The sequence below is a fragment of the Dermochelys coriacea genome, chromosome 2 (assembly GCF_009764565.3).
Source record: "Dermochelys coriacea isolate rDerCor1 chromosome 2, rDerCor1.pri.v4, whole genome shotgun sequence".
NCBI lineage: Eukaryota > Metazoa > Chordata > Testudines > Dermochelyidae > Dermochelys > Dermochelys coriacea.
Window position 1 is genome coordinate 22,946,639 of NC_050069.1, and position 16,320 is coordinate 22,962,958.

General features: G+C 44.5%; 1 protein-coding gene across 1 annotated transcript; it reads left to right on the plus strand.

Annotated features, from left to right (window-relative positions):
* Positions 1-2,236: 2,236 nt before the first annotated feature.
* KLHL38 (kelch like family member 38) lies at positions 2,237-11,275 on the plus strand. The gene is made up of 3 exons (XM_038392662.2): positions 2,237-3,613; positions 6,674-6,779; positions 9,617-11,275. The coding sequence occupies exons 1-3, from the start codon at positions 2,264-2,266 to the stop codon at positions 9,901-9,903; spliced, it is 1,743 nt and encodes a 580-aa protein (XP_038248590.1). The 5' UTR covers positions 2,237-2,263; the 3' UTR covers positions 9,904-11,275.
* The last annotated feature ends 5,045 nt before the right edge of the window (positions 11,276-16,320 follow it).

Genomic DNA, 16,320 nt, shown 5'->3' on the forward strand with positions numbered 1-16,320 from the left:
TTTAAAGGGGTGTCACAGACTATGCTCCTCTTAATCAGGGAGCTTCAGGATGCTTCCCAATGCTCACCCTGCATCTGTCCCCAGCTCCGTACTTCCCCAGCACAGGACTATGCCTTGAGGGCACCATCTAGCCCTCAGTTACTTTAGCATGGTTTTATGTCATGTAAATACTTAGTTGGAAACTGCCACATGGGGCACAGCTTGTAGCATGAAGCCTCAGTTTGTACAAGAACGGATTGCGCCAGCGCACTGTGATCTGCTGTAGTGAAGACAATGGTGTGACAGAAGCACGGCCAATGGGCCCATTGAGCAGAGGAACCAAAGGCCTTTCACTGGTGTCTGTCTCGGTGTAACTGCATGCAGACATAAGGAATTTCTGACCATTGCACTCAATCCTACATATGGCTTCACCATCAGAACACGAAAAGAAGTCTTGTTTTTCTGGACAGCCAACAAGCTAGTTTGACATTGTACTGGTAAAAAACACCTCAAAAAAAAGGTGTGGGGGGGAGGTGGAGGATGGTGGGGGACTAACAAGTTGTCACAGCAAGAGACTGGGAGTTAGGGCCCCTGGGTTACATTCCCAGTTCTGACACTGATTTGCTGTGTGAACTTCAGCAAGTCACTTCACCTCTCTGAGACTCAGTTTCCTCATCTGGAATATTTACCTTCCTCAAGGAGTATTGTGCAGCTTAATTAATTAAGGTTTCTAAAGATAATGGAGGCCCCAGTGCAAAAGGTACTATAGAGCTGCTACATGTTACTTTCAGTGCTCTGTTAAATACATGCAGCATCAGAATCAGAAACTTCTGAGACAGCAAACTTTGACATTCCCAGCTCCAGTTAGAAAAGTCACCTGGATACTCACCTACATTCTGAGCAGGGAGAGATAACAGCTGCTTATCTCAGAGTTCTGGCTCATAGAAAATGGGCGGTTTGCTACAATGGGAGCATTAGAGCAAAACACCGAGTGCTACCGGCTTCTCCCGCACTCAGTTCCAAATCTCAGCAGATAGATTAGAGGGTCTTCCCCCTATACCTTAAAATGAAAATATTATCCCCTCAGAAACTCTTGATACCTCTGTTTTCCCCTCCCTCAAGATGAAAGTGCATATCTAGTGCTAGACATTTCAGACTGTTTACAGGCGTCTAGAATTCCCAGGCACTTCAGGACAGGGCCTTCTGGTTGTTTCCAAATGGACAGCCAGAACTTTTATAAGTGTACCTTGGTTTCAGAGTCTATTTGTTATATGTAAACACTTGCCAGGAAAACACCCCTTGAGCATGCTCAGTAATGTTCAGCTCCTTGCAAAAGGCAAGGGGAAAGTCACATGTGATAACAGTGAGAAGTCCATATGTGACTATTCTTAGCCCTGGAATGTACACAACGCCTCATTGCCTGGTGGTTCTTTCACAAAGCTCCGGAAAGCAGCGAAAGTGCCTTCAGAATAAACAAATCCAGAAATGACCCTCCATGAATCACTTACCAACAGAAAGAAACATCTTGAGGGTATATAGTTTTTACTCATGTACAGTACTAGCTATGGAAAATCTCAGCAGAGGCTAAAGGACACAAAGTGAGTGAATACAGTGAAGGACAACATAAGGTAAACATTTCTACCATGTGATTTCACTGCAGATTGAGCAGTCAGATTGTCATGAAGATAGATAGCCATCTTATTGTTCTGCCTGGTACATTGTTTAGTTGTGTGTCTGATTAATATAAAAACAACAACTAAGCAGAGTTAATAAATAACCATTTTAGTGCAGATCCCCAGTCTCTAGAGTTTAGTTTGTCCTGTTGCAGAGTATAGCTCTGCCAGATTTATATTCTTCGGTAATGACTAACTCTAAGGGAAAGAGACATAAGTTACTAAATTGCTAATACTTTAAAAATAGTGAAGAAAAGGCTAAGCACATTTATTAAACATGTTTAAAATGAACATACAATTTGCTCAGGGCTTTTTGCTTTAGCCCCAAGTCAGCAAGATAATTTTAGTGCTTATGCTTTGTGTCAGGCTAACAGAAGATTCCAACCTCACATCTGATACCTTTAAAAAACAAACAAGCAGATGCTGAGTGACCTCCTTTCCCACTGCACTTAACCAGTGTTCTTATTTCTGTACACAAACAGAGTTAGAATATTTAGAGTAACCATCAAAGTTCTGATACCTGGCCCCTTTGGACCTGGGCATTTAAATAAAAGCTGCTAAGAACTTGTTTTCCCTACCAAGCCCAATATTCCTCTCTCACACATTTCGCTATGGAGGAAGAATCTGCAAAGGACCTTCTCTTCAAAGACCAGGACTTCTCCTCTGAACTATTGAGGCAGCTCAACGTTTTAAGGCAAAACGGGATGTTGACTGATGTTACTCTCTGCACTAGCGAGTTTGAAATCCCTTGCCACAGGAATGTGCTGGCTGCAAGCAGTCCTTACTTCAAGGCAATGTTCTGTAACAACTTTAAAGAGAGATGCCAGGCAAAAGTCGACTTGAAAGGCATTGACTCCAATATTTTGTATCAGATTGTCCTTTATGTTTACACAGGAGAGATTCTTATAACACCCGAGAATGTCATGTACCTAATGGAGGCCACTTCCATGTTACAGTACATTAAATTGTTCCAGGCCTGCTCCTTGTACCTCCAGGACCAGCTGACTCCTGGGAATTGCCTGAGCATGCTAAGGCTCTCTGAAATCTTGAACTGCCAGAATCTCAATAAGAAAGCCAAGGAGATAGCTCTCAAATACTTTCCTGAAGTAGCCTCTTCTGAAGACCTGAAGGAGCTTTGTGCACTGGAGTTGATTGATTACCTTGGGGACGATGAGCTCTGTGGTGAGGAGGAACAAGTGTTTGAGACACTGATTGTCTGGATCCGGCACGATCTCCAGGCACGACAGGGCTATATCCAAGATTTGTTCAAGAAGGTCCGGCTTCAGTATGTCCACCCAACCTTCCTTTTCCACTTCATTGCCAATGACTCCCTCATTCAGTCATCACCCGCTTGTAGAAACATCCTGGAATCAGCCAGGAGACAGATGTTCTCATTATATAGCACTAGCACTCCTGATATCAAACCCATGTGGCATGTTCCCCGCAGATATTCATACCAAGAGTTCCTCATAATCATTGGTGGCAGGAAGGACAACCAGACGACAACCAGGGACGTCCTGCTGTATGACGAGAAGACCAACCAGTGGCTGAGCCTCGCCAAGCATCCTGTGCGCCTTTACAAAGCCTCTGCAGTGAGCTTGCATAGCAATATCTATGTGCTAGGAGGGATGCCCGTTAGCTGTGAGAAAAGTCCAGTCAGTGATCATGTTTATATTTTCTCCCTCAAGCTAAATCAGTGGAGATTAGTTGAACCCATGCTGGTTCCACGCTATTCTCACAGGAGCATAGCCTATAAGAACTACATTTTCTCAATTGGAGGAATTGGAGAGAAACAGGAAATTCTGAATTCCATGGAGAGGTACGACAGCATTTGTAACATCTGGGAGAACATGGCAAACATGCCCGTTGCTGTCCTTCACCCTGCCGTTGCAGCTAAAGACCAAAGAATTTATCTCTTTGGAGGGGAAGACATTATGCAAAACCCTGTCCGTCTAATACAGGTAATTGTTGCTCCTGCTCATCCTATGTGCATTTCCTCCAGGGTATTCAGTGACTGACACCCAAGCCCAGCTAGTGAAATCAACGCCCAATATAGAACTGAATTTGCAATGAGTCTCATGCAGGAGAAGGCAAGATACACATGCTAAGTTGGAAATGCTCATTCAGGGAAGTCCAGTATGTAGGAAATGATGTTCAAATGCTTTTATATTTCCACAAGTAGCCTTTATTATTATTAAGGCCCAAACCCTGAGGCCCTTCTGAGGTTTTACTCAGTCCTTTCTCAGGCAGATTCCCATTGGTTTCAATGAGAGTTTGCCTGATTAAGTAAAACTGAGTAAAGGTCTAAGGGTCGGCTCTATGTGATGTTAGTACTTGTGAAAGGTGTCATATTGACAGTCTTGCAAACTGATGCCCACTCAGGCCCTGCCTCCAGAAACTTAACCACATGGCTAACTTTATATGTGAGTATTCCCATTGAAGTCAGTGCTCACTATTAGGCAGGTGCTTAAGTTCCTGGCTGAATCTGGGTCTCAGTCCTTTGCCTCTCCTCAGACAGTATCAGCAAAGACACTGGTTGTGATGGTGGTTACTGTGATATGGATTCCTATTCACTAGGACCAGGACTGAAACTGCTATTTCATCTCACACAAATCAGTGGTTCCCAATGGCCCATGCACTCCCTACTGAGGGTCTGTAGCTTCCAGTTGGTCACTTAACACTGGCTCTCCACCTGATTGCCAGCTGTAGAACTGTTTTAAAAGGAGGCAAAAATACATTAAATACTTTCATATTTAATGTGTTAATATTGTTTTTCCTGACAAGTGTAATCAACTGGTCAGTGTGTTTTTAGTGTCCCCCAATGTGCCCAGTCCACAGAGGATATGAGTCTGTTACAGCTCTCAGAGAGAGCCTAGCTGTTTAGCTCAAGCTGTAAAGACTTATGCTTTTAATTCTGCAGGTGCCTGGTTCAACCCATAGTGTCAACCAAGGTGGTAGAGGCTGCCTAGTGAGGGCTTGTCCAAGATTTAAACCATCATAGAATATCAGGGTTGGAAGGGACCTCAGAAGGTCATCTAGTCCAACCCCCTGCTCAAAGCAGGGCCAATCCCCAACTAAATCATCCCTTCCAGGGCATTGTCAAGCCTGACCTTAAAAACCTCAAAGGAAGGAGATTCCACCACCTCCCTAGGTAATGCATTCCAGTGCTTCACCACCCTCCTAGTCAAAAAGTTTTTCCTAATATCCACCCTAAACCTCCCTCACTGCAACTTGAGACCATAACTCCTTGTTCTGTCACCTGCTACCACTGAGAACAGTCTAGATCCATCCTCTTTGGAACCCCCTTTCAGGTAGTTGAAAGCAATTATCATATCCCCCCTCATTCTTCTCTTCTGCAGACTAAACAATCCCAGTTCCCTTAGCCTCTCCTCATAAGTCATGTGTTCCAGTCCCCTAATCATTTTTGTTGCCCTCCGCTGGACACTTTCCAATTTTTCCACATCCTTCTTGTAGTGTGGGGCCCAAAACTGGATACAGTACTCCAGATGAGGCCTCACCAATGTCGAATAGAGGGGAACCATCACATCCCTCGATCTGCTGGCAAAACCCCTACTTATACAGCCCAAAATGCTATTAGCCTTTTTGGCAACAAGGGCACATTGTTGACTCATATCCAGCTTCTCATCCACTGTAACCCCTATGTCCTTTTCTGCAGAACTGCTGCCTAGCCATTCAGTCCCTAGTCTTAGCAGTGCATGGGATTCTTCCATTCTAAGTGCAGAACTCTGCACTTGTCTTTGTTGAACATCATCAGATTTCTTTTGGCCCAATCCTCTAATTTGTCTAGGTCCCTCTGTATCCTATCCCTATGCTCCAGCATATCTACCACTCCTCCCAGTTTAGTCTCATCTGCAAACTTGCTGAGGGTGGATGAGATTCCTCTACACACAGGAAGCATGTATCCCACTCTATGTATCCCTCACAGTTCCTCTGTGGGTCAGGCACAGAGTCTGTTACAGCTGTCAGCTACAGATCCTGGTTCTTTAACCCTAGAGGTCCCTGGTTCAATCCCTGTTGACCAAGATGGCAACAGCACGTAGTCAACTCTGTACTTACCACAGGGATGTAATTCAATTATCAGTGGAAGTTAGGTGCAGGTGGGAGATGTCCCAGAGAAAATCACTTAGTAGATGTGGTTGACACATTTGAAACTCCAAACATAGGCCTCTGAACAGCCAGCTTCTGGCAATAGCTCTCAGTCACTAACAACAAGAGCCACATTTGAACTGGTGACACAGAGATGAATGAGTCATATTGGATGAAGGTTCACTTACTGAGCAGTTGGGTCTAACAAATATTTATTAAGGCAAAACTCAGCAAATAGTGATCAATTACTCACAAGTGGGAAGCTTATCCAAACAATCTCATCACAGTCGCCTCCAACACTGGACAATACAACTTCAACTCCCTTTGTTAAACAAAATTTATAATTTTGTTATATTTTCTTATACATATGTATTAGTTTCTCATTTTCACGTTAACTCTCCTCCCGCATCAGTACAGGTTCAAACCAATTTGTTCTAGTTTTTTTAGTTACTTGAGTTTTTCTTGTTTTTCCAGCATGAATACTCTGTGGTTTCTTATACATACACAGTTCTACTTATGCTTATGCTGTTACGTGTTATTAGAACAGACTCTTAAAATTCACAGCAGGCTTCTGTCAGGCCTAAATGTGCCTTTGCTCCCAACAGGTCACGGTTCCATTATCAATTCTCTGTGCTAACCTGGCCCACACCAATCAGCGATGTGAATACAACGGCTGGGTCAATTGGATGGCTGTCATCAGATCTATGTAAAACTAGGACTGAATATTTTTCAGAGGGGACCGATTAGCAAATAATATGTGGGGAAATGTTTTCCATTTTTCAGTAGCTCAATGCAATACATAGTTTTCGTGCATGTTAACGAATCAACAAACAAGCAAGTAGTCTTTTCTGTAGATGTGATTGTCTACTGAAATGCTGCATAATTTACATTGTGTATCTTTATGTACTTTTCAGGTTTACCACATATCCAGGAACATGTGGTTTAGAATGGAGACCAGAATGGTGAAGAATGTTTGTGCACCAGCAGTGGTGATTGGAGACCGGATCATCATTGTTGGAGGTAAGCAGTTATACTAGGTCATTCATGTCAGCTGTATAAGACTAACTCCCACGGAATTTGACATACTTACTTACCAGCGGTTTCTTTACATCTTTAATACATTCTGAGGCAACCAACTTGCTGAGGCAATTTCCTTTATGTGAAGGGATAGTAAAATGAGGCAATGTTGTCACTTACCTTTGCGGCCCACATGGGATGAAGGGGGACAAACAACGTCCCCTACTTCCCATGTGCAGGCTACTACATCATTGGTCACAGCAGGCTTGCGAGCTGCTACCATCTCCCCTCCCAGATGGGAGGTCAGCAGGCAGAGAGAGGTAGATAATGTCCAGAGCCTGAACTCTAATTCCCCATGCAACAGAGAAAGCCAGCCTATGTGGGAAGTAATCTCCATCTGGTAAAGGGCTAATGCAGATTAATTCTCTTCTAGAGCCGTGGTTCTCAAAGCCGGTCCGCCACTTGTTCAGGGAAAGCCCCTGCCAGGCCAGGCCGGGCGGGTTTGTTTACCTGCCGCGTCCGCAGGTCCGGCCGATCGCGGCTCCCACTGGCCGCAGTTCGCCGCTCCAGGCCAATGGGGGCTGCGGGAAGCAGCGCAGGCCAAGGGACGTGCTGGCCACCCTTCCAGAAATTGGAAATTGGAACAATTTACCAATGATGGATTCTCTATCACTGACCATTTTAAAATCAAGATTGGATGTTTTTCTAAAAGATCTGCTCTAGGAATTATTTTGGGGACGATCTATGGCCTGTGTTATACAGCTCAGACTAGATATCACACTGTTCCTTTCTGACCTTGGAATCTATGAATAACTATGCCAGCAGAAGTTTGTAGGCTAAGCACGGCCTAACTGACTTGCCCAAGATCAAACAGAAAGTTCGGCATGGAGTAGGGATTTGAACCAAGGACTCCCAAGTCGGCACCCTAACCACTAGACCAGTCTTCCCTTCCTTGAAGCTATTGGGACTATTCACAGAGAAAGCTACTACTCAAAGGAGGGGGGAAGGCTCCTGAGCCTGAGTAAACCCTTCAGGATTAGGTCCCGGGGAAGCAAAGTATTCTGATATCAGACCACAGCAAAGAAGTAGGTGAAAAGGATTTTCAACTCTTACCTTCAAATGTATTTATCTGATACGCTTGTGTGGACCCAAGTATACTGCTGATGAGCTTAAGGCCAAAACTGTGTTTAAAAATTATTTATTTAACAAAACCCACAAAAATCCAAGTTAACGTTAAACATATTCTATTCTTCTTTAAAGCAGAGAGATTTATGGCAGATAAGTTGTCGTTTACCAGCAATTACGCCAAACGATTGGCCCAATTTTTCTGGTTTAGCAACAGCTGAAATTACAAAACAAAATAATGTTTTTTTAAAAGCAGCATTCACCACATTTCAAGGTTTTCTTGAAAAACAACTCAGAATGAAAGAAGGGAGAACATGCTGGCTGAAGAGCAAGAGTCTTGGGGCTTATCTACACGGCGTGTTAGTCCTCACAAGAGGGATGCAAATTTTAGTGCACCCTGTTGTGTTGTGCACTAATTGGCCTTCATGGAACCTGCTGGCATACACTAAAAATCCCCTGCTGCATGTTACTGTAGTGCTGTTTGAAACAGTATTTCTAACTTTTCTGAATCAGTATTTTACAATGCACTGGAGAACTTTTCATGTGTGCCAGCAAAGCCCACAAGGCCCTGGCAGTGTGCAACATGCTAGGCCACACTAGAATTTACACCTCTCTAGCATAGACTAGTGCACCTCATAGACAAGCCCCCTTTTTAGTTAGAAGCCTACATTTTTCCCTTGCCCACCACTTTTAACTTCTATTTGCAGTATCTACTAGTGGGCCCTGGATCAGACTTTGAGACAGAATTAGGGTTAGGCTTCAGGTTCTGATCCGATAGGGCTAAAAGCTCATGAGATCAGCTCCAAATATCTGGAAACTTGTGAGATGAGCTGCTCTCGCAAAATCTGGGCCACATTGAGCTGGAACTGGAAAACAGATTTCTTGCAGTGCTAGATCTGACCCAAAACTGAAGCTGCTAGAGGTGTGATCTGATTGAGGGATCTGAGTTGGAATACAATCCCCACACCTGCCCCTCGAAATTCCAAAATGCTCATACCTGAGCTGCTGGTTTTGGGCTATCTCTAAATTTTGTGTAACACTAAAGGCAATTAGACAAAGCTGTCAGATAAAGATTTTAGGACTTTTCATCACTTCAGGTGCCTGTTCTGGGGAGGCAAACATCTCCCCCTCCTCATACGAGGGAATGATCTTGTGGGAAGTCCCCAAGTGAAAAGTTATGATGTTTCCACTCCTGTATTAATGAATAATTAATACAGGGCACAATATGGCTCTCAGAAGGGGAGACATGGCCTTATTTTGCCATTGATTCCAATGGGAGTTGTCTGTGTATTTCTGAGACCAGCACGGGGGTGAAAGTTCATATGTTCAGCTAGCAAAAATACACTGGGGTTTGAAAAATAGAGGCAGAAAACTGGAAGCACAAACTGTGCTTGACAGAACTTCAGTCTGATCTGGTACAGATCCTACATTCTATCTGCATATATCAGGGTTTTATAGCACTCCCAAGTGCTCAGATACTGTGGTGAAAGGAGAACTTGGATAGCTAGACATACATCATGAATGTGACATATTAGCACTCCCCTGGTAAATTAGATGTGCCTAGGTGTGGCCCATAGTCCTGCAAAATTAACAAACCATATAATTACGAGATTGATAAGGGTCTTGAAGACTAGCAGAAAATATGTTGTTATCCCTTCTGTTGGATTTAGACTTTAACTACCATTCACCTCTTCCATTCCCTGATTTGTGTCTAGGGTACACCCGGAGAATAATCGCCTACGATACTAAAGCCAACAAGTTTGTTAAGTGTGCAGACATGAAGGACAGACGGATGCATCACGGGGCTGCTGTGATAAAAAACAAGCTATATGTTACCGGAGGGCGCTGTCTCACTGCAGACAATACGATCCAAGACTCTGATTCATTGGACTGCTATGATCCTGAGACTGACACATGGACTTTGAAGGGGAAACTCCCACACAAACTCTTTGACCATGGATGCCTTGCTCTTCAGTGTGTCCCCTATTCCAACCTCCTGTAAAGGAATCTTGTGTTACTCTGGCCCAAAGGGCCAAAATTGCTGGGTACGTTGCATATGGAAAGTACTAGCAACTGCCCCAATCATCTGCCAGTGAAGCAACCAAAGGAGGCAGTCATCTCCAGGGTGCTGTGTGCAAAAGGTCCTGAATTCTCAGATATATATGTACATACTGCTGCAAAATGGGATGTAATTTGGTGTGAAATACCAGAGTACATACTATATTGCCCAATGGCCCCACCCTGAGGTCCTTACTCAGATTTTACTCAAGCAATTGGAGTAAAAACTGGGCAAGAGCCTCAGGATTTCGCAGAATACAATGTGTTTTGGAAGACAGATAGAAATGCTGAAGTCTCAGGGGAAACATGTCACAACAAAGTTGCTAATGTATTTATACCACTGCCCTCTACTTGACAGAAATAGGACTTCTCAACAGTGTGTTATAGCCCGGATACTAAGATAATTTCTTTTTTAGTTCAGGTGGCAGGGGCTTTAGGAATAGGAGGATCTGAGTTCTTTCTGACTCACCACGAAGTTCTGAGTAGCCATGTGGTGCTACATAGCCATGGATTTGCTACAATACTCATCTAGTAACAGGGAAAACTTTTCTGCCATCAGTTAATGCTAAAACAAGGGCTTTTAAAAATGAACAGGTATAGGAAGGTAGGGAAGAAATGACTCTACATTTAATGTTCCACATCATAAGCTAGAGAGGAACAAAACCCCAATCCTTGACTTTGAACCCTTTCAAATGTTGGTGAGATGGAGATTTGAATCCCTAGAGCTGATCACTGTCCTGGTGACTGGAGAAAAGTGGGTCAAGGTCTCTCTAAGAATTTTCTCGTCTATCCTCCCTTAAGGAACAAGAGAAGGGTTGCCAACCCTCCAGGATTGGCCTGGAGTCTCCTGAAATTAGTGCTGATCTCCTGGTAACTATTGAAAGCAATCCAGGAGATTTTAATAGGATATTTTTTAAAAATGAGATGATGCCATGTTGGGGAAAAATATCTCCCAGAATAGCTTCAGTCAGAGTTGGCAACCTTAGAAGAGAGGAAGGAAATGAAGAGAGGGGCACAGGAAGCCCAAAATTCATATACTAGTTTCTTCTTTTTGGAGAGGAGAAGGGAAAGCTTCCAGTCCTCTCTCTATATCAGGGATTACAATGAAGTCAGACATAGAGGTTGACTAGGAAGCTGCTAAACCATGGGAATTCCTGTAAAGCTGGAAAAATGGAGGTAACACATGCAGGACAGTGGATCCAGAAGAGAAGATATATTTGCAGGGAGCAAGAAATAAACCACTACTCTCCTCCCCTTGCAAAAACTAAAACAACACAATCCTGCTGGGAAACAGATGACAGAAAACCAGTAACAGAAAAGAAAAGGTAGCTCACGAAAGCTTATGCTCAAATAAATTTGTTAGTCTCTAAGGTGCCACAAGTACTCCTTTTCTTTTTGCGAATACAGACTAACACGGCTGCTACTCAGTAACAGAAAAGAAAACTTTCCAAAAGGAGCAAACTTTCACTCCATCATTTAGTTAAACAGTTCAAGTGCTGGTGGCATCTTGTGGGGATTTGCCACTGAGTTTACATTTTTGAAGGGACAGAATTACCATCTGATAGTGAAGATGTCCTGGACTCTCAGAACAGTCACCACAGACTGTTGAGACAGTGAGGGGTTTTCATGGCAATTGGAGATCAGCATCTAGGGAAAGGATGTCCAAAACGTAACACTGTTCTCATTGTATCAAAGCCTTTACAGGAGTGCAGACAAGTATGAGGAACTGATGGGCTAATGGAAAGTAGTTGAATCAGAGGGGGAAATTACATTTCAAGTGTCTAGTTTTAATCCTACAACAGAAAATTGTTCCCTATAAAGCAAACTGTGATATGATTTTGCTACTTGTGGTTTTTGCCAGCTCTTTCCTTTCGGGAATCTGAGGAAACCTACAAAAGAGGAAATGGAGATGAATACAGGCTCCACCCTTCAGCTCCTAAATTTTCCACCAAGGGCCTGCCAAGTCTGCATTTTCCCCCTGGAATTGGGCTGCTTGTGAATGCCAGTTGCGGTATTTTTTGAGCAGTCAGGGGTTGTGGAATTTCCCAAAATACTGCAACCCACAACTGCTCAAAAATATCACAACTGGCATTCACAACACAAGTAGCCCATGTACCCCCAGTCCTCCCTTCATGTTCGGGACTCCGAGCTCTCTCCATACCCTGATTGGTCCCTCCTCTGCACCTGCAGCTGACGGATCCCACCCGCCCTAGCCTGGCCTGCCAGGTAAGCAGAGCTGCCAAGTGCCTCTCACCCAGATTGCCTGCCCCACTGCTGGGCCTCAGAGCCTGGCCAGGAGGGGTGACAAGCCCAGGCCCTGGCTCCCTGCCCTGGGAAAAGAGAGAGGCCCGGAGGAAGGTGCTGACTGACAGGCTGGCGCTGCATCCCGGGCCCGTGCCACTCACCCTGCCACCGTGACAGAGTGCAACACTGCCCCCACCTCGAGTGTGAGACCACAGGCACCTTTTCCAGCACCCCCCATATACCCCTTCCGGTACATGCACACACCCATCCCTCACCCCCCAAATACTCCCTCCCAGTACACACACACCCTCATCCCACATCCCCCCAAATACCCCTCCCAGTACACCCTCCAGCACCTCCCAATACCCCCATATACCCCTCCCAGTACACACACACCCATCCCACATCCCCCCAAATACCCCTCCCAGTACACCCTCCAGCGCCTCCGAATACCCCCATATACCCCTCCCATTATGCACACACACCCATCCCACACCCTCCAAATACCCCTCCCAGTACACCCTCCAGCACCTCCAAATACCCCCCTCCATTACCCCCATATACCCCTCCCAGTAAACACACACCCCTCCAGCACCTTCCATATACCCCTCCCAGTACACACCCACCACTCCAGCACCCCCCAATACTCCCTCCAGTACACACCCACCCCTCCAGCACCCCCCAATACTCCCTCCAGTACACACCCACTGCTCCAGCACCCCCCAATACTCCCTCCAGTACACACCCACCCCTCCAGCACCCCCCAATACTCCCTCCAGTACACACCCACTCCTCCAGCACCCCCCAATACTCCCTCCCAATACACACACACTCCTCCAGCACCTCCAAATACCCCCTGCAGCATCCCCCAATACTCCCTCCCAGTAAACACATACCCCTCCAGCATCCCGCAATACTCCCCCCCAGTACACACGCACCCGTCCAGCCCCTCCAAATACACTCCCTCTTGCAATACATACACACACCCCCAGCACCTACCAGTATTGGGGATTTGATTTTGAATTTGATTGCCATCTCATAGCTTTGTTGCTGATGTGGACGAACCCCTACTGGGGCTTATAGCTTTTTTTTTTAAATCAAATCTGTACTAGGTAACTAATGAAAGTTTTCACTTGTTATTTGATGTATAGACCATTGTGTTCATTAAAAAAAAATTTGTTTCAATCAATATATTGGGTTACTTTTGGGCTAGTTTTTAAGTGATTTGGGGCTATTAATGCAGTAGAAATCTGGCAACCCTTTTCTCTACTGTCTTACAACATGTGCAGTCATCAACACCAATGCAAAGTAGGGGCCAAACATGGGACTTGCCAAACCAGATCAGACCAGAGATCCATCTAGTTCAGCATCCGGTCTCCTACAACGGCCAGCACCAGACACTTCTCAAGGCGAAAGAATCTCTGTACTGAACAATTATGGAATAATCCTCCTAACCCCCAAACAATTGGTTTATACTTTGAAGCGTGAGGATTTTTTTGAACCTACATAAAGTATCTGTCAATGATCTCATAATCCACATACGGGTCTGGCTGCGCCTAGCTCACATGCAGAGGGCAGGGGCAGAACGCATCAGGCTTAACCTTGTAGTCCACGGAGTGCAGTGAAGCCTGCTTTCTCTAGGATGCACAATGATCCCTCCTTCTCCCCTGTACCGCCAAGTGAGGACAGTGACAATCTAGCCCTTACTGACTGTGGGCCTGCCCTTGTATTCCTTCTGCACACACTCTCCAAATCTGCTACCCGTCACACAAGGAATGCAGGATTGGGCGCTATGTAGGTGCAAAACCAGACACACAACATTTTAATGTTGGGCAATACTCCAGATTCTCTGTCAAGTTAAGTCCTGCAGGGAGAGGGTATGCTCTCTGTCTAACATGGCTTTGAGTCATTCCTGTATCTCACAGTAGGGATGGAAAAAAGAAAAGGAGTACTTTTTTTTTTGTTTGTTTTTTTTTCCACCAAATGCATCCGATGAAGTGAGCTGTAGCTCACGAAAGCTTATGCTCTAATAAATTTGTTAGTCTCTAAGGTGCCACAAGTACTCCTTTTCTTTTTGCGAATACAGACTAACACGGCTGCTACTCTGAAACCTGACAGTAGGGATGGCAATCGAGCAAGAGCGATTTCAACCCAAAGGATACAAACTTTCAAAAAAATGCCTGAAAAAGGCCTACAGAACCAGAACTTGGTTTACACAACCACCCTACTAACAAGGGCCTGATTGTGCAGTCCGTACTCTTGGGTGTCAATGGGAGACTTTCTTGAATAAGGACTGCAAGGCTGGTTTTACTATTATTTACTACTATTTACTATTGGAGTCATTACCTGCATTTCTAAAGCGCCCATCACTGTAGTGTTGGGTCACTCAAACTAATACTCCTCACTTATACCATGTTTTTCATCTGAGGATTTCAAGGTGCTTTATAAATATGAAGGAAGCATCACAGCACTCTGTGGAGGTATTTCATGCTATCACTGTTTAATAGCTATGGAAACTGAGACACAGAGGGGTTAAGAAGACCTTGTGATGGAGTAAGGAGTATTAACCTGGTAATGTTGCATGGGAGTTTTACTAGTTTACTGTTATCTGCTAACACAGGGCATGCCCCATTTCCCTGAGGTACTGCACCAATACTAGATGGTGATGGGAAATAGGGTGTGACTTCACTGAGGGATGATACTTGATGGCCAGCATGTAAACGATGGCAGCTGCCCTTCATAACCTGAGCCCAGGAGGGTGTTAGGACCAGGTGACCCCTTCTGCCCCGAAACTGGACAAAGGCTCAGGAGGGGCCAGGGGTGTGACTGGGTGAGGCAACAGGAAGGGGTGTCAGTTTGGAGCTGGCTGGGGAGACCAGGGGAGGCCCAGAACTTGGGTCTCGGCTCCGCTCTTCACAGGAGGGACGTGACTGAGGGGTCCTGTTTTCTGTACCTACAAGCTCTGTTTTAGACTGTGTTCCTGTCGACTAATAAATTTTCTGTTTTACTGGCTGGCTGAGAGTCACGGTGAATTGCAGGAAGTGGGGGGTGCAGGGCCCTGACTCCCCCACAGTCCGTGACAGACCTACATTTTCAAAAGCATCCATTAATTTAAAGCTTGATTTCTTGCTGTTCCCACTGAAGTCAGTTGGGGTTGTGAGTGCTCCGCATTTCCAATGCTTCATTTTCAGGTGTCCCAAGTTGGTCACCAAATATGCACTCAGCATTCTTACCATTCTTACCAATGTAGGCCTCCATAACTTCCCCAAGGTCATAGGGGAAGTCTGTGGCAGATCCAGAAAAAGAACTCAGATCTCCCAGTCCTATGTCTTAACCACATGACTACCCTTCCTCCTCACGTACCAAGGACCTGACCCAAAGACCACTGAAGTCAATGAGTCTCTCCATAGATTTTAACAATGAGCTTTGGATCAGGCCGCAGCTGCTGAGTACTTTGTGTGGGTTGTCTCTAATCCTGCTGTTTATAATAGCAAATGTTTAGCATTTGAGTCATTTTATGGTAAGGGACAAAAAAAATCCCCTCAAAACTTTCTGTGTATCTCTCTCAAATGAGAAAGGAGATAACGTTTGCTTTTAAACTTTCTGTTCCGATCACTGCATATTTAAAACTGTGTATCGCTGCATGGACAGTGAGTGTTCTAAAGAGGTTTTACTTTGATCTTAAAGGGTTTTGTAGGTTAAGCCTGTATTTTTTCATTGTAGCCATTAATCAAACAATATAATCAGTTCTAAGGGCAGTGTTTTTCTTGTGTAGCAATGTGCTTATAATAATAATGCATTTCCTGCTCCTATTTGATTAAACACACCTGACAAATCAGGAGAGATATCAATGCATAAACTCCAAGTTCATCTTGTTGTCATCTACTTTTTTTCAAACTGCAGTGAGTTCAGTGGAAGGTGACTCCTTTATTTAAGAACTAAACAATGTCTTTTCTTTTTTTTTAGAATAAATATGAATGGCACAGAGCAAAATCTAACTTATCAATGGCATTGTTTCTTATCACCTTTGTATAGTCATTAATCATTAACAGCAGAAGCAAAACAGATTTTTTCATACACCAAAAACTTGAAAGTTCCTAAGCAAAAGTTACATAGC